Here is an 18,278-nt window from a genome sequence, read left to right as displayed (position 1 = left end):
TGGCAGGTAGGGGTGGGTGGGAATGGAGGGTTGAGGGTGGGGAGATACATGAAAAGAGATATCACTGCTTTAAAGGGTTCACAATTTAGCAGTAATCATGACCTCATACAGTAAACCATAGAGCAAGATGAAAAACGGAGCAGACCACACCCAAGTAAACCAATCTAGGTGCACTGAAACTTAATCTCACTTTGAAGACACTTGGTAGTTACCTCTTTCCCTAGTGTGGGTAAGACCCAAGAAACTCTGAAAAGCACTCAATACCTACCATGTTCATCAAGTTTTCACTGCTTATACAGTCGCCCCTCTGTATCCAAGGGCCCCCCCATACCAAAATTTGTGGATGCTGAAGTCTCATTTTATAAAATTTGCATATAACTTATGAACCTCCTTCTATATTACTTTAAAACATCTCTCAATTAGTTATAATGCTGAATATAATGTAAATGCTATGTAAATAGTTGCCAGTGTTTGGCAAATTCAAGTTTTGCTTTTTGGAACTTTCTGGAATTCAAATTTTTTTTCAGTCCAAGGTTAGGTGAACCTTTGGATGTGGAACCCGCAGTTAAAGAGGGCCAACTCTACAGTTGTTTTCAAGTGGCTCTTTAGAATTCAGGGCATGTTTTAAAGGTGGCCTGAAACTAACTCTCAACAATGATAATCCCTGCCAAGAAAACGGGTCCAGTGAGTGGGAAAGGAAATCTGTCTATTTATTTGATGAAAATATTCAGCCGCTTAAAAAAAACCTGGAAAACTATTTTAATCCAAGACAATCCTGAAGGCTTTATTTGCCTACCTTTGAGGTTGCTAGGATGAAACAATTCTGGCATTTCTGTGGCCTGCCGAGGAAATGGTAATCAGAAATCTTTCAGGATTACTATTAGTGCTTCCACGGTGTATGAATGTGTAGGACATATGAAGTCAAAAAGAGAGTTCTGCCTGTGAGCAGTGTAACCCAGGCTGCTCTGAGAAAACAGCCTTTTTCTCAGGACACCTTGAGAGCGGAATGAATTCAAGGAAGATGACTTTTTTTTCCTGGTAGTACTCCAGGAACTGGAACCTTTCAAAGCTACATGACATCATCTTTGGCTTTGGGAATTTTGAATTAGGCAAGAGGCTTTGTCTGTCCAGAGAACTAGGGTTGGATTCAGAGGATGTCTTGAAATGATGTCAAAGCCAGAATCTGATGTCAAAACCTAATCCTTCTACCAAGAAGACGAGTGACTTTTTCCAATTGGTAAATAACAGTCCTGTCTCACCATGGGGAGAGGTGGGACTGTGAGCTGACATTCTTAGAAGGCACCACTTCCATGGCCATGCTCCTCTGCTCCTAGGATAAGATTTACTTGAGATCCATTTCCCTCCTTTACCTCTCTCCACATTCTGCCTCTGGCTCACCATCAAATGTTTAGCCAAATGGAAATCACTTTAGCAAACCATTCTCAACACACTACATCCTGGTCATCAAGCTACCCTGCAGGCTCTAAGTGCTTCACCAGACACTGAAGTGAAGGCCTCCTTAGCTCATCAGCAAAATTTTATTGAGTCCTGCCTCTTCCACTCTAAGTGACCCATATTCTCGAATGTTTCCAAGGAGGAGTTGGATATATGATTATGAAAGAAGGGTCCTCATTGCCAACCAATCAAAAATGCCAGGATATTGTTTTTTAGGAAATCGAATCCATTCAATACATTTATGATCCCTAAATCTAGGGATGCAGAGACATAACATACATTTCTAGCAGAGGCAGAGGAGGCCAAGAGAACAGAATATAGCCATTAGGTGAATGCTATAAAGGCTTAAAATAGAAATTGTGTTCCTCTTTTTTTTTTTTAATTCAATTTGAGGGTTGTGAAGGACTAAAATGAAATAATCCATAATCCACAATTCAAACCAGAAGGTTTGGAATAGTTTATAACCACAAACAAAAACAAGCCAATTAAAATGGCCTCTTTTTATAACCAGAAGGAATTCCAGAGAGATGTCTTTATCCAATCACAAGTTAACAGCAGAAGAAATACATCTACACATTTTAAACTTGCAATTTTTCACTAGTACTGAGTATTTACATCTTCCAGACTTCTTGACCGGTCTTCTAAGGTCACACATTTTTCTTAAGAATCAGAAAATCTCAGCTGTGGTTAGTCTATCTGGTAAGGCTCATGTTAAGCATAAAGAGATGACTGAAAGATGCCGTCAATAAAGGTAGGTTATTACATCTTTTTTCCCCCAAAAAACATCACCCAAAGTACATATAAAGCATTCTAGGTATGTAAGAGACTGCTGGGAGTGGAAGGCACAAAGAATGATCATTTATAAATCTCTTTCCTTCCAGTGAAAATATGGAGGCCGAAATAACCGTGCACAAAATCCTCAGCAATTCAGAATGTGAAGACTACCTTGATGACCCCATTTAACTCATTTTACTTCCCTGTGCCTCAGTTTCCATGTTTGGAGCAAGGCAAGGATCTTTTTCTGGACAAAGGCCAATTCGTGAAAACTATTATTGAGGGGGCCACACTTTTCCTCATTCAAAGTGAAAATAGCTCAGAGAGTCCCAGTTTAGATGGCCACTATACCAAATGGAAAAATATTCTCTGGAAGCTTGTGAGCTTAGGAATGTTAGTATTCTGGCATATTTATCCTGTTTATTTAGTATGAGCATGAAGGCAACTTTCTCATCTTTGATACTGACTTAAATGGAGCCCATATTTTGAAGCTAGAAGTCATGAGGCATAATAACCACTGATACCATTAGCTTTGAATTAACATGATCTGGGCAGCTGAAAAAAAAAGGGTCCTCAAATTCTCAGCCCCAGGCTCTACCCCAGAGTTAATATCTCAGAGGCCTAGACAACTACTTAGACTTTAAAGTTCCCTCCTGAAAATTTAAGCCCCAGTTCTTGAGGAGCCTTTGGGAATCACTGATTTAGAAGAGTCTTAGATCTCTTTTGACCTCTAAAGGACAAGTCTACACTTGCTTCTGATATCAGACAATCTCACAGATAAGTCTCCTCCAGTAACACTGTGATGACAACTTAAGGCCTCAGACTTTGGATATTATTCATACATCTCCTGGACTGACCTCAAAACTGAATCCTCACCGAACATCTCACCCTTTTATTTAGTCAAAATACACTAGGGAAAAATGGTCTGTATTTCAGAGGTTCAAAAGCTTAAGAGTAGAATGGGAGTAGCAGACAAAGTGCCTGTGGGGTTAACAGTACGAGGAGGGAGGGAAAGGAGGATGGAGGGAAGAAGGGGGGTGGAAGGAGGGAGAGAAGGAAGGGGGGGGGAGCAGAGGAGGAGGAGAGGAAAGACAAAGCCCACCAACTGGCTTCATTCAGTTTATATGGCCCCAAATACAGATTTTATAGCAAGTCACACAGATTCGCTGCTTGAGATGAGATGAAAAAAAATGTGGCATATTATAAAGAATGGCAGGGACCCAGGGAAGGATGAAGGAGCTGAAGGGAGAGTGGAGAGGGAAGGAGGAAAAAGGCACTCCCACAGGTCTCCAGTCCTCTTCATGGCTTCGCTGAAGGAACCGGAAGCACATAACCAGATGGAAAGCAGATGCCAATCTGGTCTCCCCTCTTCCCCTATCCCAGTCACCCTCTCCTTGACTCCATCACACACGCCATGGTCAAGGCAGAATAAGAGGCAAAACATACCACTTGGCGTATTACCAATCTTCATGACCCTGCACTGTGTAGCATTCAACGCCCTTCCTCCCCTGGCTCCATCCTCCTCTCTGATCCCAGCCATCTAGCGACTCTGAGTTACTCAAAACTCTCAGGCTCTTGACACCCAACTTTACTCTACCCACATAGTTTGTTGGCTCATTTGATTTTCTCTTTCCTAGAAGGCCATGATCTTGCATGTCTAAAATTCCATCCAGTCTCCAAAATTCAGCTCAGTTGGCATCAGAGTACCTGAATAGTGCACAGATCATTTTCCTCCTTGTCTTATAGTTGCCTCTTCTCCTGGTTGGTAAGCAATTGCAACCACTGGCCTAGACATTTTTATGTCTCCTAGAGTACCTAACACAAAGCCTTATACTCGTCAGAAACTCAGAAACTATGTGGTCAAGTGATCTGCTGTTTGTGTGGTCATTCATTCATTCAACAAAAGAATAATCACTATTCAAAGAGTATGGCAAATGCCTTGAAACTCAACAGAAATTTCTTTTATATTTTCCACATCACCTTGCTGTTGCCCGTTAAAAAAAAAAAAAAAAATCCCCATAAAGAATCAGAAGATACAAAAGCAGGAAAAACTGATTCCGTGAAATCTGCTGGCAACCTCCCTATCAGTGAATAATAAAAAATTCCTGGCTTTAAAAAGACATTTCATAATATTGTGCAATTATCATGTAACTATCTGCAGTCACAGTTCATAAAAAATGTGTATTCCTATTCTGAACATTAAAGGTTAGACTTAAAAGTCTAGGCTGCAGGATTAACTCCTAAATTTATGAGACTAACCCTGAATAAGTTATCATCTTTTTCACATGCACAAAAGCTATAATTAGCTCAAGATTTTGCAAAACTATGAGCCACAGTGGGAATGAGTCCATCTCCCTGTTCAATCAACAGATCCAACCAAGTGAAAAATTACATTATTTATTTTTCAATAGAGCACTTGGTAAAGCAAATATTTTAAGCAAATTCATGTCTATGAAATGCAGCTTTAAATGCAGTTCATGAGTATTAGATTTGTGTATAAACATGTATGTACAGCCCATGTATTAAATAAACATTTTACATGCATGTAGACTCATATCAAAGAATTTTTCAGTCAGAATTCACAGCGGTTATCAATCACCACAGTACATACCAGATTATCTGAATCATACAACATTTGCCATCTTTTCCCATCCCAGGCCCCTGACATCAAACCGTTATACTAGTTTGTGGAATAATATGCCATATCTGGCAAAGAACGCTAGTTATTATTTTGGGCTAACATGAATTTAATTTTCTTGACTTTCTGTCTCTTACTGTCACTTTAATATGATACGGAGATACCCCAGGTTCCTTCATAAGTAGAGAAAAAATAATTTCTTCCTCCACTGCAGGAGAAACTGCACAACTCAATCTGATCATTGTGTGGAGGAGCAAATATTTCCAATGACGACATCTTCCTATGTCAGTTGATTTTATTACAGATGTCATCTCTGTGTACTGTATTACTGCAGCTCTTTCTTCTTCCTTCAAGATTTTAATCTGGCTTTGTTGCTCTAACATTTTATTGGTTCAAAATACATGCTGTAAAAATCCATGGCCATCAAATTTCCCTGTGAGCTAAAAATAACCCATGGCTGTCAGTTAGAATTAGCTGATAAAGAGTGTCAGAGCCTGTTCAGAAGAAGTTTGATAACTTCCTGTTTATGCGGCACTGACCCTTGTCTAATAAAGCTTCTTTGCCCTAGAATGAGGGGAGATTCTGCTGCATTCTATTCCTTAATGGCCAATAGTGATTACTTTTGAAAGCCTTTAATACATTTCCCATATTAGACATGAACAGATGTCAGGTATGTTGCCAAGGGAAATTTCTTTTATGCAATCTTGGCTTGTTGTACAATAATAGCCCTTTCTCAACATGGGAAAAAATTACAGACCCAACTAATTTCCCTGACAGGGGAGAGTTACATATGTTTTCCACTTGTAGTTTTTACGACAAGTTTACAATTTTGCCAAACCTGGAACTAATTGGGACTGTTTCCAAAAGTGGCCCAATAAACCCCCAAAAGTGTAGAGCCATTTGAAAAGGCAGTCAATGATGGTTTGCTTTTGCATTTTCTCCCTTTTGGTCAAAGCAGGGTGCGGGTGGGGGAGTTCGATTGCAAAATTACTTCATTTATGTTGCTTAAACACTTACTGTTTCATATCCTCCCAGTTTTTGAGCAGCTTGAAACATAGTCCAAAGGTTAACTGTTAGAGGGACAATAAGTATTTAGATAAGCATTGCATTAACATATTTCCAAGAAATGTCAATTCAAACATTGTTTTATTTTTTCAATGAGAAAGAGAAAAAACAAACAAAAAAGAAATACTAATGTACCCCAGAGAGCTAAGTTCTTAGGAAACAATTTGCCAAAGGGTGTTCAACAACAGGATATATTAGTACCACTTAAAATATTTCTTAAAAACAGTCACAGCTACGGAAATGGTTCTACTTTTAGGATAAAGGACAACACAGTTTTTAGTCCTGTAGCCATCAGCAGACCAAGGGAAGCTAAATTACAGCCTCCTTGGGAAAAGCGTGGGTTTTCAAAACAGGGTTTGGTCTTGTAGGATCCTTAGAAAGAAGCCATTGATTAAATGGTAATAAATAAAGCTTTCTTCAGATAAGAACTCTCCATAATCAATAAATAACAGCCACTTTAATATATGATGACCTTCTTGAATAGAATGTCTGATGGCAACACCATATTAAAAGCTCACAGCATTTCTGACTAACACGTGGTGCCCTGCACTGAGCAGGGAAATAAATATTTCACCCTTGAGGCAGCAGTGATACAACAAACAAATCAAAGGGAAGGAAGATCCTCGTCTGCAGAGGAACCGAGTCACTGTTCGCTTAGTCCCCTAACTTGCCTGTGTGATGTTGCAGACACATATTTTTAAAAACATGCTTTCTCTTTGTGGGGCACTGCAATGTTTACACAGTGAAATATCAATGCCAAATTGCTGGCAATCCTGTTCTCTGGTACTAAATACCATGGAATGGGACTGCTGTGGATTTGATTCTTTCACAAGAGGGGAAAATTCAACTTCGAGTAATCCCTTAGTAAAGGAAATGAAGAATAAAATTTAAAAAAAAAAAAAAAAAAGACTGACACAACACATTTGGAAAGCCTCATTGAACCTTGCACTATTTCAAAGCTATCAAGAGCCCTGCCTCAGCCTTGATTTAATCTGAACCAATGCATAATGCAACAAAGCTGTTCATAGTACATTAATTTTACTTCTATTTCAAGCAACCAGTTTTCAGACAAACATTGTAATCATTCGTAGTTATATAAGTTTATAATGGCTGCAAGGGTTCTCTTGCAATCAGTGCCAATTGCTATTAGGTATGTAAATTGTTATGTAAAACATACAGGTTTGACATTCTTCATCAAAATGACACATGGTTTTAATCTAGGAAGATACATTTGGAGAAAATACTATTTCAAGCCAGGGGCTCATCGCTTTGTGTGCCACAAAATCCAGACAGAGGCGAAATATATATTCAGTGGTGAAATCAGGACGGGGTCTGGGTTTCTTCTCTTTTTATATGGAATTCTGCTCAGCTACATTCTACTTGGAACATATGATGACGTTTCAGTGTCCCTGTCAGAGTCATTCACAATTGGGCCCTCAGTTCCAATTTGTGTATTTCTTGTTTCCTCTGAAGTCATCGGGTTTTTGTTATCTCAACAAATTTGGGGCCGAGGAAATATGTTTTCTCTTTGTGGTTGTTTTGTCCATCTTGAAATGTCCTCCTTTTCAAAGCTGCCTTTTCCCAGGCAACATCTGTGCCTGATAAAGCTGCGTCATATTATTATCTCAGAAGAAAGGCGTTACAGACACTCAAGACTGACAAAACAGAAAATGAGAAACTTTCAACATGTCTATTTCCAGTCATAATCAGTGGATTCGAGCCTATAAATATCTCACTGCAACTGCCCCAGAAGGGAACAATGTAGCGGAAAGAGGCAGGGGAAAAAATTCCTGGCCTTGGTGATTTGTAGCTTTAGTATAAACAGACAGCATCACCCCCACAATAGGATTTCAACATCATCCGAGTAAAAAAAAAAAAAAAATTTCTTCCAATTCAAAGAATCTGAGCAGTTTTGCTATTTTAGAAATGAAAACAAGTATACTTACTCTGTTTGAAACCTAAATAGGGTATTCGTTCTATTGGTGTCTTTCTGTCTTTCATGTATTTATAAAGTGCCACCAGGAAGGCCTGTTCATCTGCCCTGCACTCTTCACCGATGGCAACCTTTGGTTTTTCTTCATTGGAGACTTTTTTACAGTTATTATGGTTATTCTTCGGCTTGGTCAAGGCTGACCTGGCCTCACATTTCACCTGGAAAAGGGGGGGGGGAGAAAGCCACGTCAAATCAAGCACAGCTCAGGGATGCTTACGAAGACATAGCAAGACATCTTTCACTGGGTGCGAAGGGGGCACCCGTAAATACCCTTTGCCTTAAAACAGCTCTTAGAGGTATCGCTGAATATGAGATGTCTTAAGCCAGGGGATGGTAACATTTCTGTAAAGGGCCAGACAGTCACTACAGAGGTTTTGACCACGGTAGTCCTGGTCACAATTATTTAACTCTAGCACAAGAGCCATCACAGACAATATGACAACAAATGGTTGAGGCCAGGTTCCAATCCAATCGTATGTGCAGAAACAAGTGGCCCGTGGGCCGTGGTTGGCCAAACTGTGCCAGCCTGGTGTAGACACCTTACAAGCATGCTGATGTGAGGCCAGAAACAGTGAGTGCCTCACAGGAAACAAAACATCCTACTCTTCAACCCAGGTGTCTCTCTTTTGAGTGAGCTCTGACAATCTAGGAGATATGAATTTGCCGCAAAAGGAAAAGGTAGAGGTCAGCTAAAAACCCAAGAACAATAAATGAAACGCTCCATGATTTAAAAAATGAATGGCGCTCCACAAGCCAGATGTTCTTTCTTCCCTCCACACTCTGGGCGAATATGGGGCTTGCCCTAATGAGCAGCTACCCTCACACTGGCGCCTCGCCACCATGTTCTCCAAGTGGCCTTGGATGGTTGTTAAATATAATGCTAAGTTGCTGAGCCATTTTCACTGTCAAGGGGCGGGGGGGGCACATCCAAAGGGTCAAAGTGTGGGTTCAAGAGCGCCCATGGGGTTATGTGTAGATTCCAATATTCTTGACATCTCCGTACCTAACACTGGAGAAGACGTGCACCTAACACTGGAGAAGACGTGCGCTGGGGAAATGCTGTAAATTAAAATGACCCACATTCGACAAGGTTTTCCATTTCAGATGTCTCACCCCTCTTTGCCTTTCCCTTCAGGTTCTCCTTCCCAAGCACTAAGAACATAAAAGGCTACGCTTCTTTATTAAAGGGAAATGCATCCTCTGCAAGGGTTTTCTTTATTGCCAATTCTCTCAAATGAACACACTAGTTTAATATCTTTAGACGGGTCCTGGGGAAAAAAAAAAATAAAACTTCCTGCACAACTCATTCAACTGGGCCTCAAGATAAGATTTTAATTTTTAAAGAGCAGTGGAAATGGGATGAAAACATTTTTCCATGTAGAAATTTTTACTCACAATATTTTCAGGCTTTAGTACTGTGTACCATTATATTAAGGCGAACATCCTGGGAAACTTAATGTTGTCATCATTTTTCACTGCCAAATTTCAGATTGTTGAGTCTAAAGTTTTGATGAAGTCTATAATTTAATGGCTCTGAAATTATAAAATCACTCCAGTTCTAATCTGTACTTCCCCTCCCCCTGGCCTTGTCTGAGTGCTTACAATGTAGCCAAGCTTTATTCAAAGTCCTTTTTTGGTATTATCTCACTTCACACTCACCACCCTAATGGGGCAGGTTATTCTCCTATCAGAGAGGAAGAAACCGAGGCACAGGAATACGTATAAGATCACAAGGTCCTGTCCAAGTTAGGAGGTGGTGAGTTTGGGCTTTGAACCCAGGTTAGTCTCACTCTAGGGCTTGTGGTTTTAAACACTATACTGACACTCATCAAAATATTTAATTGACAGAACACACTTCCAATTAAAAAGCATATCTCATTACTAGGCATTACAAAACCTACGGCTTAGAAACATAGTTTATCAAAGGAGAAGTAGAAGATAAAACTAGGTGGTTTCCACAGTATAAAGGGCCCACTCCTTCTGCTGGTTAATGAGCTCCAGTTAACAATGGAGCTGCTGCTACGACAACGAGCCATGCACAGTGCTGTGGGCTTCACACAGTCTACCTAATGCTCCCAAGAATCATAAAAGGGAGGTTTTGAGCCCTGTTTTTCCAGTTGAGGAAACGGAAGCTCAGTGAGGTCTGTGTTCTGGTATTTGGCTAGTGTCAGGTGGAACTCTGGGTGCAGAACTCAGGTCTCCTCACCCCAAACTCCAATCTCGTACAAACAGGAGCAGAGGTCAGTTGTGCACAAAAAAACAGGCCGTCTTCAGACTGCAGTGATGATGGGCTGGTTATTTATATTAGGTCAGAAGCACCACTGTTTAAGGAGAATGAGGTTGGCCCCTCAATGTCTTGGGAGCTGCCTAACCTTCCAGACCTGGATGGAAACACCCAGAAGCAGAAGGAAAGCACAAAGAGAGGCGTGAGGCTGACCGGAAGTCATTCAGCCCCCATCAGAGGACAGGCTCCATGTGAAGCCGGGCTGCACCTGCTGGGCTGCATGGAACCTTAGGAGCTTCCCAGTAGACCTTTCTTGGGGGCGTAAGATGCCAACATCGTTTTCCTTCTCAGACATTCCCTTCTCAGACTAGCTCCATGCATGTCTTCATTTAACATCAATGAGTCCTGTAGGGTGTTATTGTCTCTTTTTTTCCAGACCAAGTTCCTTTCTACATTTTTTTCACTTTTAGCAGAAACATTCTCAGCATCTCAAGTTCCTGAGACATTACATGGGAGCTAGTCTTCATGGTGACCTTGAGAAAGCCCAATGTTTTGAAGGTAATAGTTAATTACTAGATCTGTTTTTCCTTGCCTGCACACCTCACACTTGGTGAGTTCACTCAGAACTTTGGGGTTTCCAAGTGATTGAGGAAGTGCTAATTTAAGAATCCACATTTAAAGTTTTCAAGTGAACCACCACCTATTTGATATTAACCACATCCTTTCACTGGATAGAGCTGTAACTAATCCAGCCTCCAGCTAGGGTAGGAGGATGTGCTGAACCAGCAGGAAGAGAACGTGAGTCTAATTTTGATCTGGTCACTAACTTCCTAGGAAACCCTTCTTTTATTCCTCAGGAAAGCAAGAAGTATAATCCCTGCAGATAGTTCTGAGGACCAAATGGGATGAAAAAGATTGAAAATGAGGGCAGTATCTGTCACCCTTGTGAAATATTGGAAACACATCTGTGATTTCAAGGAAAGAACATACTGCACACCATGGTTTCCCTTTGCGCCTCTTCTATGTTCCCGGCCTTTGGAAGGTGCTTACGGGATGGAAAGAGTCATTTGCCATCTATCAGCGGAGGCCTTTCATTGAGACCCAGGCTGAGAAGATTTCTCTTGTGTAGTGACCATATGAATAGGCATTCGCCCCAGACCTGGATTTGGGCTGGACAACACACTCATGACAGCTTCAGAGAACTGGGTCGCCTGTTCTCCATGTGACTTTTGCTATCCTTGGAAAGCCAGGCAATTCTCTTGTCCCTTGGGAAACAGAGTCCTGCCAGCTAGTTTTCACATTCTCATTGAAAGAGGGACACCTTTTGATGGCGATAGGCAAATTACTTGATGTGCTTGTCCTGCCATGCACGTGGCACACTGAGTGGGTTTGTACTCTAAGAGCTTTGTGCTGTGGAGCTGCAGGAAGCTGGTACTTATCCATGGTTAGAAATGGGCTGTTTGAGGCACTTTTGAAGGGAAAAAAAAAAAAAAAGTCACACAGGTCTTGTTCCTCAAGCCCAATTGCCACCTGAAATGCTGCTACCAGTTCATCAAATGAAAAGACCACCAACATCTTTTTAATGGTCCTGGCCCCAGATGTGGCCTGTGCATCTGTGGGAATTGGACATCCATTTGTTGGTGCCAGCAGACAAGCCCACCGTTCTTCATACCTACCAGTCTTTCTCTTCAAGGTGAAATGGTCTTTCCAGACCCACTGGAAGCAGACAAGGCAGGACTGTAATCCAAGGCTCCAAGATGAACCGGGCGTCTAGACCAGTCCCCAGGAGCTGACCGCTGAGCGACATTCACCTACTCACCATGGAAACCAGTGATGGAAGGATGATCCTCCCAGTAAAGATTCTGAATGGCAGCGCTGGTGCAGACAGGGTAGAAAGGATCATTTAGAAAACCCAGGCTTGCCTACTGTCCCTCCTATGAAGAAAACATCCAGGAACAGCAGATACAGGACAGAGTCCAGTTGTCTTCAGTTTTGTGGGTCCTTGTATGAGATCTAAATGGCCTTCCACGGAGAGGGAGGTTAGAGGTGCTGTGCTTATTGATCAGTTGTCTGAATTTTGTAAAACTCCCAGGGCATACTTGGATGGTGACTCCAGATGACACAAAAAGGAGCTTCATCCTGCTGGGCTCAGGTACAGAACATGCTGGGAAAAACAGATGAAGTCACCTGAGAGGTATGGGGCAGGGCGCCAACACAAGACATTGTCAGTACAAGCTCTGCTGAAGGCTCCGATCCTGAAACCGTCTCGCTCCATTCTGTAGTATCCTGCAAGCCATGGCATAGGGAATAAACGGATCCAGCTGACATCCTTCAAGACCACAGAAGCCAAAGCCCTAGACAGGTAGTTCTAGGGCCAAGATGTCCAGGTTCCTAGAAAATGTCATTCTTGGTGTCCACACAGACTCACTCGCAGAAGATTAAAGGGACAAAACAAAAATAACTTTAGAGAAAAACGGATTTGTTTTTAACCAGTAAACATACATGGCTACTGGTTGATCTCTTTTTACCCCTTGCAATCTTGGAAGCACAAGAAGTTTTAACCAGAAAGCGCTCAGAACTTCCTTGTGAAACAATCATCCTTGAAGGTAAGAAAGGTAGTCTGGGATTTGCTTCTTTACTCTGGGAGGACGTGGCAGAAAAAACAGACTGTCGACACAGAACTGAATTGGTGCTTTTCTACATCCGCATCTTGCAAATTCACCGATAATGCTCCCATTTTCATAAGTTTAGTTCTTGGATCTGGAAACGTGGTGTCAGTTGAAATCCGGGCTTCAGTTCAGGTCCTAAAAGGGCTACTGCTGTCTTTGGCACAGAAACAACACCTCAACACAAACACCCCTTAAACGGAACCATGGAAATACGATCCAAGCCCACAAAATTTAAAAAGATAAGCCTAAAAATATGAAGTGACACTTCACCCCTCATGGTGCTAAATACTTCAGGCATGGACTTCCAAGATTCCAAAGAATGCTTAGGCAAAATAGCCCCGAGTCCTGAAAAAAGAGTCTTAGCATTTGGACTTTCACTCTGCATTAAGAATCATCTTTAAAACCAAATAAATGTATATATGAGTATAGGTAGACATGTTAAGTATTGGGTTCCAGATCTTTAATTTTATTCTAAGGTAAATGAGAGGTGACTTTGAAAAAAAAACTTAGAAGATTAATTCTGGCCCCTTCTAATTTTGTCCTCTGTTAATCTCTGAAACATATTTAGATGAATGCATTCAGAAAGAGGATGGTTCAGCTGGTCTATTTTTGATCCAAGCTGGGTAAACTATGTCATTGTGTCACCTACTATGAAATCTCAGCCTCAATGACGTGGGCGCTTAATCATCTATCCTTTACTCAACAGGCCAAACTGGGAGGTGGGAAGTCTTTCTGTTGACTAATCAGAATGCCCACACTGCCCCTCCCCCCCCCCCCGCCACCTCCCCCACCCCTGGGGGGGCAGGGGTGGGGGTGGGGGAGGTGGTGGAGGGAGCAGACCCAGCAGAGAGCTGCAAATACCAGAGTCAGATTCTAAATTGAAAACTGCCACCAAGACACAGGAGCAGAGAGATAGAGAAAAGGGAAAAATAAAAACGATGCAGCCAAAACGAATACCATGGAGCTGAATGACCGTACCTTGGCAACGGCTTTGCCATCAGAATTGTTGTTGGAATCTTTGCTGCCACTGAATGAATCTCTCCTCTGCGGGCATGGTTTCTTTTTGCGTGGTCTGCCTTTAAGATTTGGCGCTGGAAACAAATGGAGAACAATTGAGAGACATTCTCATTAGCTTCCTTACTACAAACCAAGAATCTTACTACAGTGGCGCCCTTTAATTGTTCAGAGACATGTCCACATCTGGGGTAGCCTCCCTCCCCCAAGATCTTGAAGGATACTACACTTCTGTCCATGTTTCCCAAAGCCAAGCTATGACACTTGAACATGTCTAATTGACATAAATATAACGAAGCCCTTAGTTTTAAAGGATGTTGATAAGGAAAATGCACTTCCCCAGTGTTAGAAAAGACAGCCCTGAGCCAGGCTCCTTCTTTGCTTTTTGTTTTGTATCTTCTTTTTAGAAACCTAAATGATAATGCCAGCCCATTATGGTATCAAAGTAATGTAACGTTTGAAAACATCTCTCTTGGAAAGTGGAGATGTGAGCATTTTCTCAAATTATGAGAGAGAGGAATTCACAATAACAATTTGAAAAATATTACATGCATTTACTAATAACGTCGTGACCAGCATGTTTCAAATCTCTGTGAATCTGGCAGGTACATGTAAATCAGCATGCTTTCTTCTCATTTTCAATATCTATATAGTTTTAAGGAAGATCTTGGGGTTATTTAAAATAAATTCCAAAGATCACACAACAGGAGTTAGCCTGATTCCGTGGAGATTATAACTTTTTAAAAGCCACAGACAAGACCCAAAGCAAAGTTAATTTTATCTTGGATACTGAGCTTGAATCCCTTTAAGAGCCTTACAGAAAGGAGTTGCGGGGGAAAGGCTGCTGTTTATTGAGTGCTACATTCAATTTCACCCATCATCCAAGTCAAACAAAATGCAAACAAACCAACTGACTAGCCCTTGAAGAATTCCAAATTAATGAATTATACCCCAAGCAATTTCTTTAGGACTTTTCAAAGTACCCCACTTCAAGGTATGATTATGACCATGGAAAATCCGAACAACTCGAACCCTCTTAATTGTTGCTGTTACTTATAACCACCGGTTAACCAGTGGTTTTAAGACATTTTACATTGTACTCATCTTACAAACGCAATTAATCCCACTAATTTGATTTCCTACTGCGGATAACAGTTTAGCTGTTGACACAGCCCAGGAAAGCAGCTCTGTCTTTACAATCAGACAAAAGTTTAAAAAGTGGCTTGGGGAGGGGGGCAGTGCCCCTTGCCGGAATCCGCTCTCCTCTCATTTCCCCAAAACTCTGGTCTCAAAGTCCATCTCAGAAAGCCAGTCCAGAATTATCAGAGGTAAACAAACCCACAAGCAAAAAAAAAAAAAAAAAAAAAATCAAGCAAAGAGAAAGCAGCAATTACCCATTCCAGTCGACAAACATCTGCTTGACACTGCCCGGGCTCATGAAAGCTACAGCATGTGACTGCTTCCCGTCCCTGGAAGTCACAGCCGGACTTGGTGTGGATGTCAGCTTCCCTCCGAATGCGAGCTGTGAGGCTCGGCGCTCTGCTTACAACTCCCCTCCCCCGGCAGCTCCATTACTCATGTAAACACACAGCAGTGACTAGCACGGGGTGTGTGGGATGAGCTCTGAGGACTTGGCTGGAGCTGCCAGCCAGGCAGGGAGGTTCAGCTCCCTCCACCTCCCTGCGCCCAGTGCTGGTGATTTCATCTGGCCTCGTCTGTGGATCCTGACCTCCTGCTCCCCTGTCACAGCCCGGTGGTGCCACCTTCCATGAACTGACCCGGGGCCTCTGCCCAGAGCCTGGGCGGGGACTATTTTGGTTTTGAAGACTCGGTGTAGCACAGAAGTATTTCCACAACTGACCCAAGTGCTAAGACTTTAATGACCATGAGGGAAGGATGTCCTTTCATGTCCCTTATCAAAATAATAGCTGGAACAGAAAGCCTACAGACACAAACAGAACCTGGGGTAGGTCTGAGGCATTTCATTAAAAGAAACAAAACAACATTGCTGCCTCTGTTCTAAGACTTGTCACAATCTCCCCTTCTTAACATTTTTGGCAAAAGGCATTTAAACCTAAAAGGCATTTATTTCCAGAAAAGCTTTCAAATCCCAAAGGCCTTTTAGACTGAGAGAACTTGCACTGAACAGACTGTTTTAAATAAAGGCGAAGGTTCCGGGAACTGACAATAAGTCATCCCCAAATCGGGTCTGTTTTCTCTGTCCTTTGAGCTGTTTTCAGAACCCAGAGAAGCACATGCCCTTCCTCAGCAAATTCTGAGAATTACAAATTTAGAACCGACTTGTACCTAATATCCTGGTCACACAGACTTAGATTCTACATGGCATCTGATCAGAGAAAAAGCCTTCTGTTCCAAAGGAGGCAGGTACACTGACATTGTAGGTATGGGGAAGGTAACCCTACCAGTGACTCAAGGCTTAAACTCTGATACCTCTTTTAGTCTCCCCTCTGAGCTCCTTTCCTGACCTTCTCTTCTGGAGGGTGTCACTGTACTATTTGTACATCAGCGGTGCTTTGGGGCTCATTATTAGACTAAGTTGGAGAATCCTTAAGGGCAGGACCATGTCAGATTCATCTCTCATCTTCCCCAGCATCCATCCAGGGGCAGCACCATCTAATAGGGCTTTTTGAACGACCAAGTGACAGGGGGAAATAAAGACGCCCATGTATACCTCCTTGGTGTCTTCAAGAGCTGGACCTGCCAATCTGATCACATGTACACCTGTCACACTGAATTGCATTCACCTTTCCTGCTTACCTGTGAGCTCCTGGAACAGACACCAGTGACTTGAGTTTGCTGTGGGAAACCTACAGCCTTTGGGTTTCTGCTTACAGTAACTGTGCCTAGCATCTCAGTGGGACCCTGATCTTGTCTCGCATGCAGTAAACACAAATGTCCTGAAGAGCAGATGTTCAAAGTCTTAGAGGAACGGAACGTGCAGGACTCCATATGAGGTGGGAGCCCCCATAATATAATTTGAGATTTTTTGGCTCCACAAGATCCCAGGGGAAGCTTTGGGAGTGAAGGGTTGGCTTTCTGGAAAGAGAAAATATTCTGGTCCCTGGATGACATTTTTTCCTACAGGATCAAGAAAACACATCATGTGCTAGATGGGTGAATGCTAGTAGCATAAATGCTTAATAGTATGGTGGTTGTTAGGAGTGAGATGGCTCTGAGCTTTAACTTTATTACAGAAGAAACAGGCCCGCCTCCTCCAGCTGCCCTGGACCAACCTAAATCTGCTCTCTCCTTTACAGCTAAGGGCTATGGAATTACTGAGGGGATCCCCAATCCTAAAATGCCAGAGTGACACCAGCTCCTGGGCTGCAGATGAAACCAATCTCTACCAGCAAAGCCATTCTTGGAAGTCAGCAGTCCACTTACTGATGGCATAACTGGTTCTAATCAGGTCTACTTTAAGGGAAAAAACAAAACACAACACAACAACATAGAGCAATAAATGCACGCTTTGGGGAGTTCCCATCATGGCCCAGTGGAAACGAATCTGACTAGGAACCATGAGGTTGCGGGTTCAATCCCTGGCCTCGCTCAGTGGTTTAAGGATCTGGTGTTGCCATGAGCTGTGGTGTAGGTCACAGACGAGGCTCGGATCCCGCGTTGCTGTGGCTGTGGCATAGGCCGGCAGCTATAGTTCTGATTGGACCCCTAGCCTGGGAACCTCCATATTCTGTGGGTGCGGCCCTAAAAAGCAAAAATAAATAAATAAATAAATGCACACTTTAATATGTGTATATATCGAACTGCCAACCTTGGTCTAACTCATTTACAAAGTTCAGTCCGTGCTCTTTGCACAAACATTTCATATTATCCACAAATAATAATAACAGCTGATGCATACGGGGCACTTTCTCTTCCCTGTCAGCGCTTTGCATACAATAACTCATTTAAAACTCCAAACTGGCCAATAGGAAGGCATGATTCTGATCCCCATTTTACTGACCAGGTAACTGAGATGGAGGTGAAATTACTTGTCTTAGGTCATACTGCTGGTTCCTGGGAGCAGAAAGCTTCCAATCCTGGCAACTGGACTTTCTCCAGCTTTAAGCAACTTTTAACAGGCAGACACACACGCTTACTCTGTCTCATAATGAGGTATTTGTATTATTAACTTGGTCTGCCAGTCACCAGGGAGCTTTCCCCAAATGAAAACACTCAAACCACAGAGCACGAGGGCGCTGCAGCCCATCTCATGCATCAAACAGCGTCCTACAGACTTGACAGCAAGCAGGGTCCTTGTCAGTCCTGACTCAGTAGTAGGTGACAAGACTTCCACTCAGGTCACGGAGTTCCAATAAAACTTAGAGCACTGTGTATGTGGGCCCCCTTGCCGTGGGCCACTGACTGACTCTTCTGCCTACTCAGTGAAAGATCGCTGTGGTTTTTTTTAAAAAATCTTTCCTCTCT

At 42.4% G+C, this 18,278-nt stretch overlaps 1 protein-coding gene across 2 annotated transcripts in view; it reads right to left on the bottom strand.

Moving 5' to 3' along the window:
• ARID5B (AT-rich interaction domain 5B) overlaps window positions 1-18,278 on the bottom strand; it is a 190,357-nt gene that overhangs the window by 31,278 nt on the left and 140,801 nt on the right. The window contains exons 1-4 of one of the 2 annotated variants that reach the window (XM_047760259.1): window positions 15,227-17,397; window positions 13,797-13,909; window positions 7,879-8,083; window positions 5,885-5,937 (exon numbers count right to left, since the gene is read on the bottom strand). In XM_047760259.1, the coding sequence (XP_047616215.1) occupies window positions 5,885-5,937; window positions 7,879-8,083; window positions 13,797-13,909; window positions 15,227-15,230 (375 nt within the window). In that variant the 5' untranslated portion in view covers window positions 15,231-17,397. Of the gene's footprint in view, window positions 1-5,884; window positions 5,938-7,878; window positions 8,084-13,796; window positions 13,910-15,226; window positions 17,398-18,278 lie in introns of those variants that run through there. The other variant, XM_047760258.1, reaches the window with a different exon arrangement.

This window comes from Phacochoerus africanus, chromosome 15 (genome assembly GCF_016906955.1).
Source record: "Phacochoerus africanus isolate WHEZ1 chromosome 15, ROS_Pafr_v1, whole genome shotgun sequence".
NCBI lineage: Eukaryota > Metazoa > Chordata > Mammalia > Artiodactyla > Suidae > Phacochoerus > Phacochoerus africanus.
This window is presented reverse-complemented; position numbering and strand designations above follow the sequence as displayed.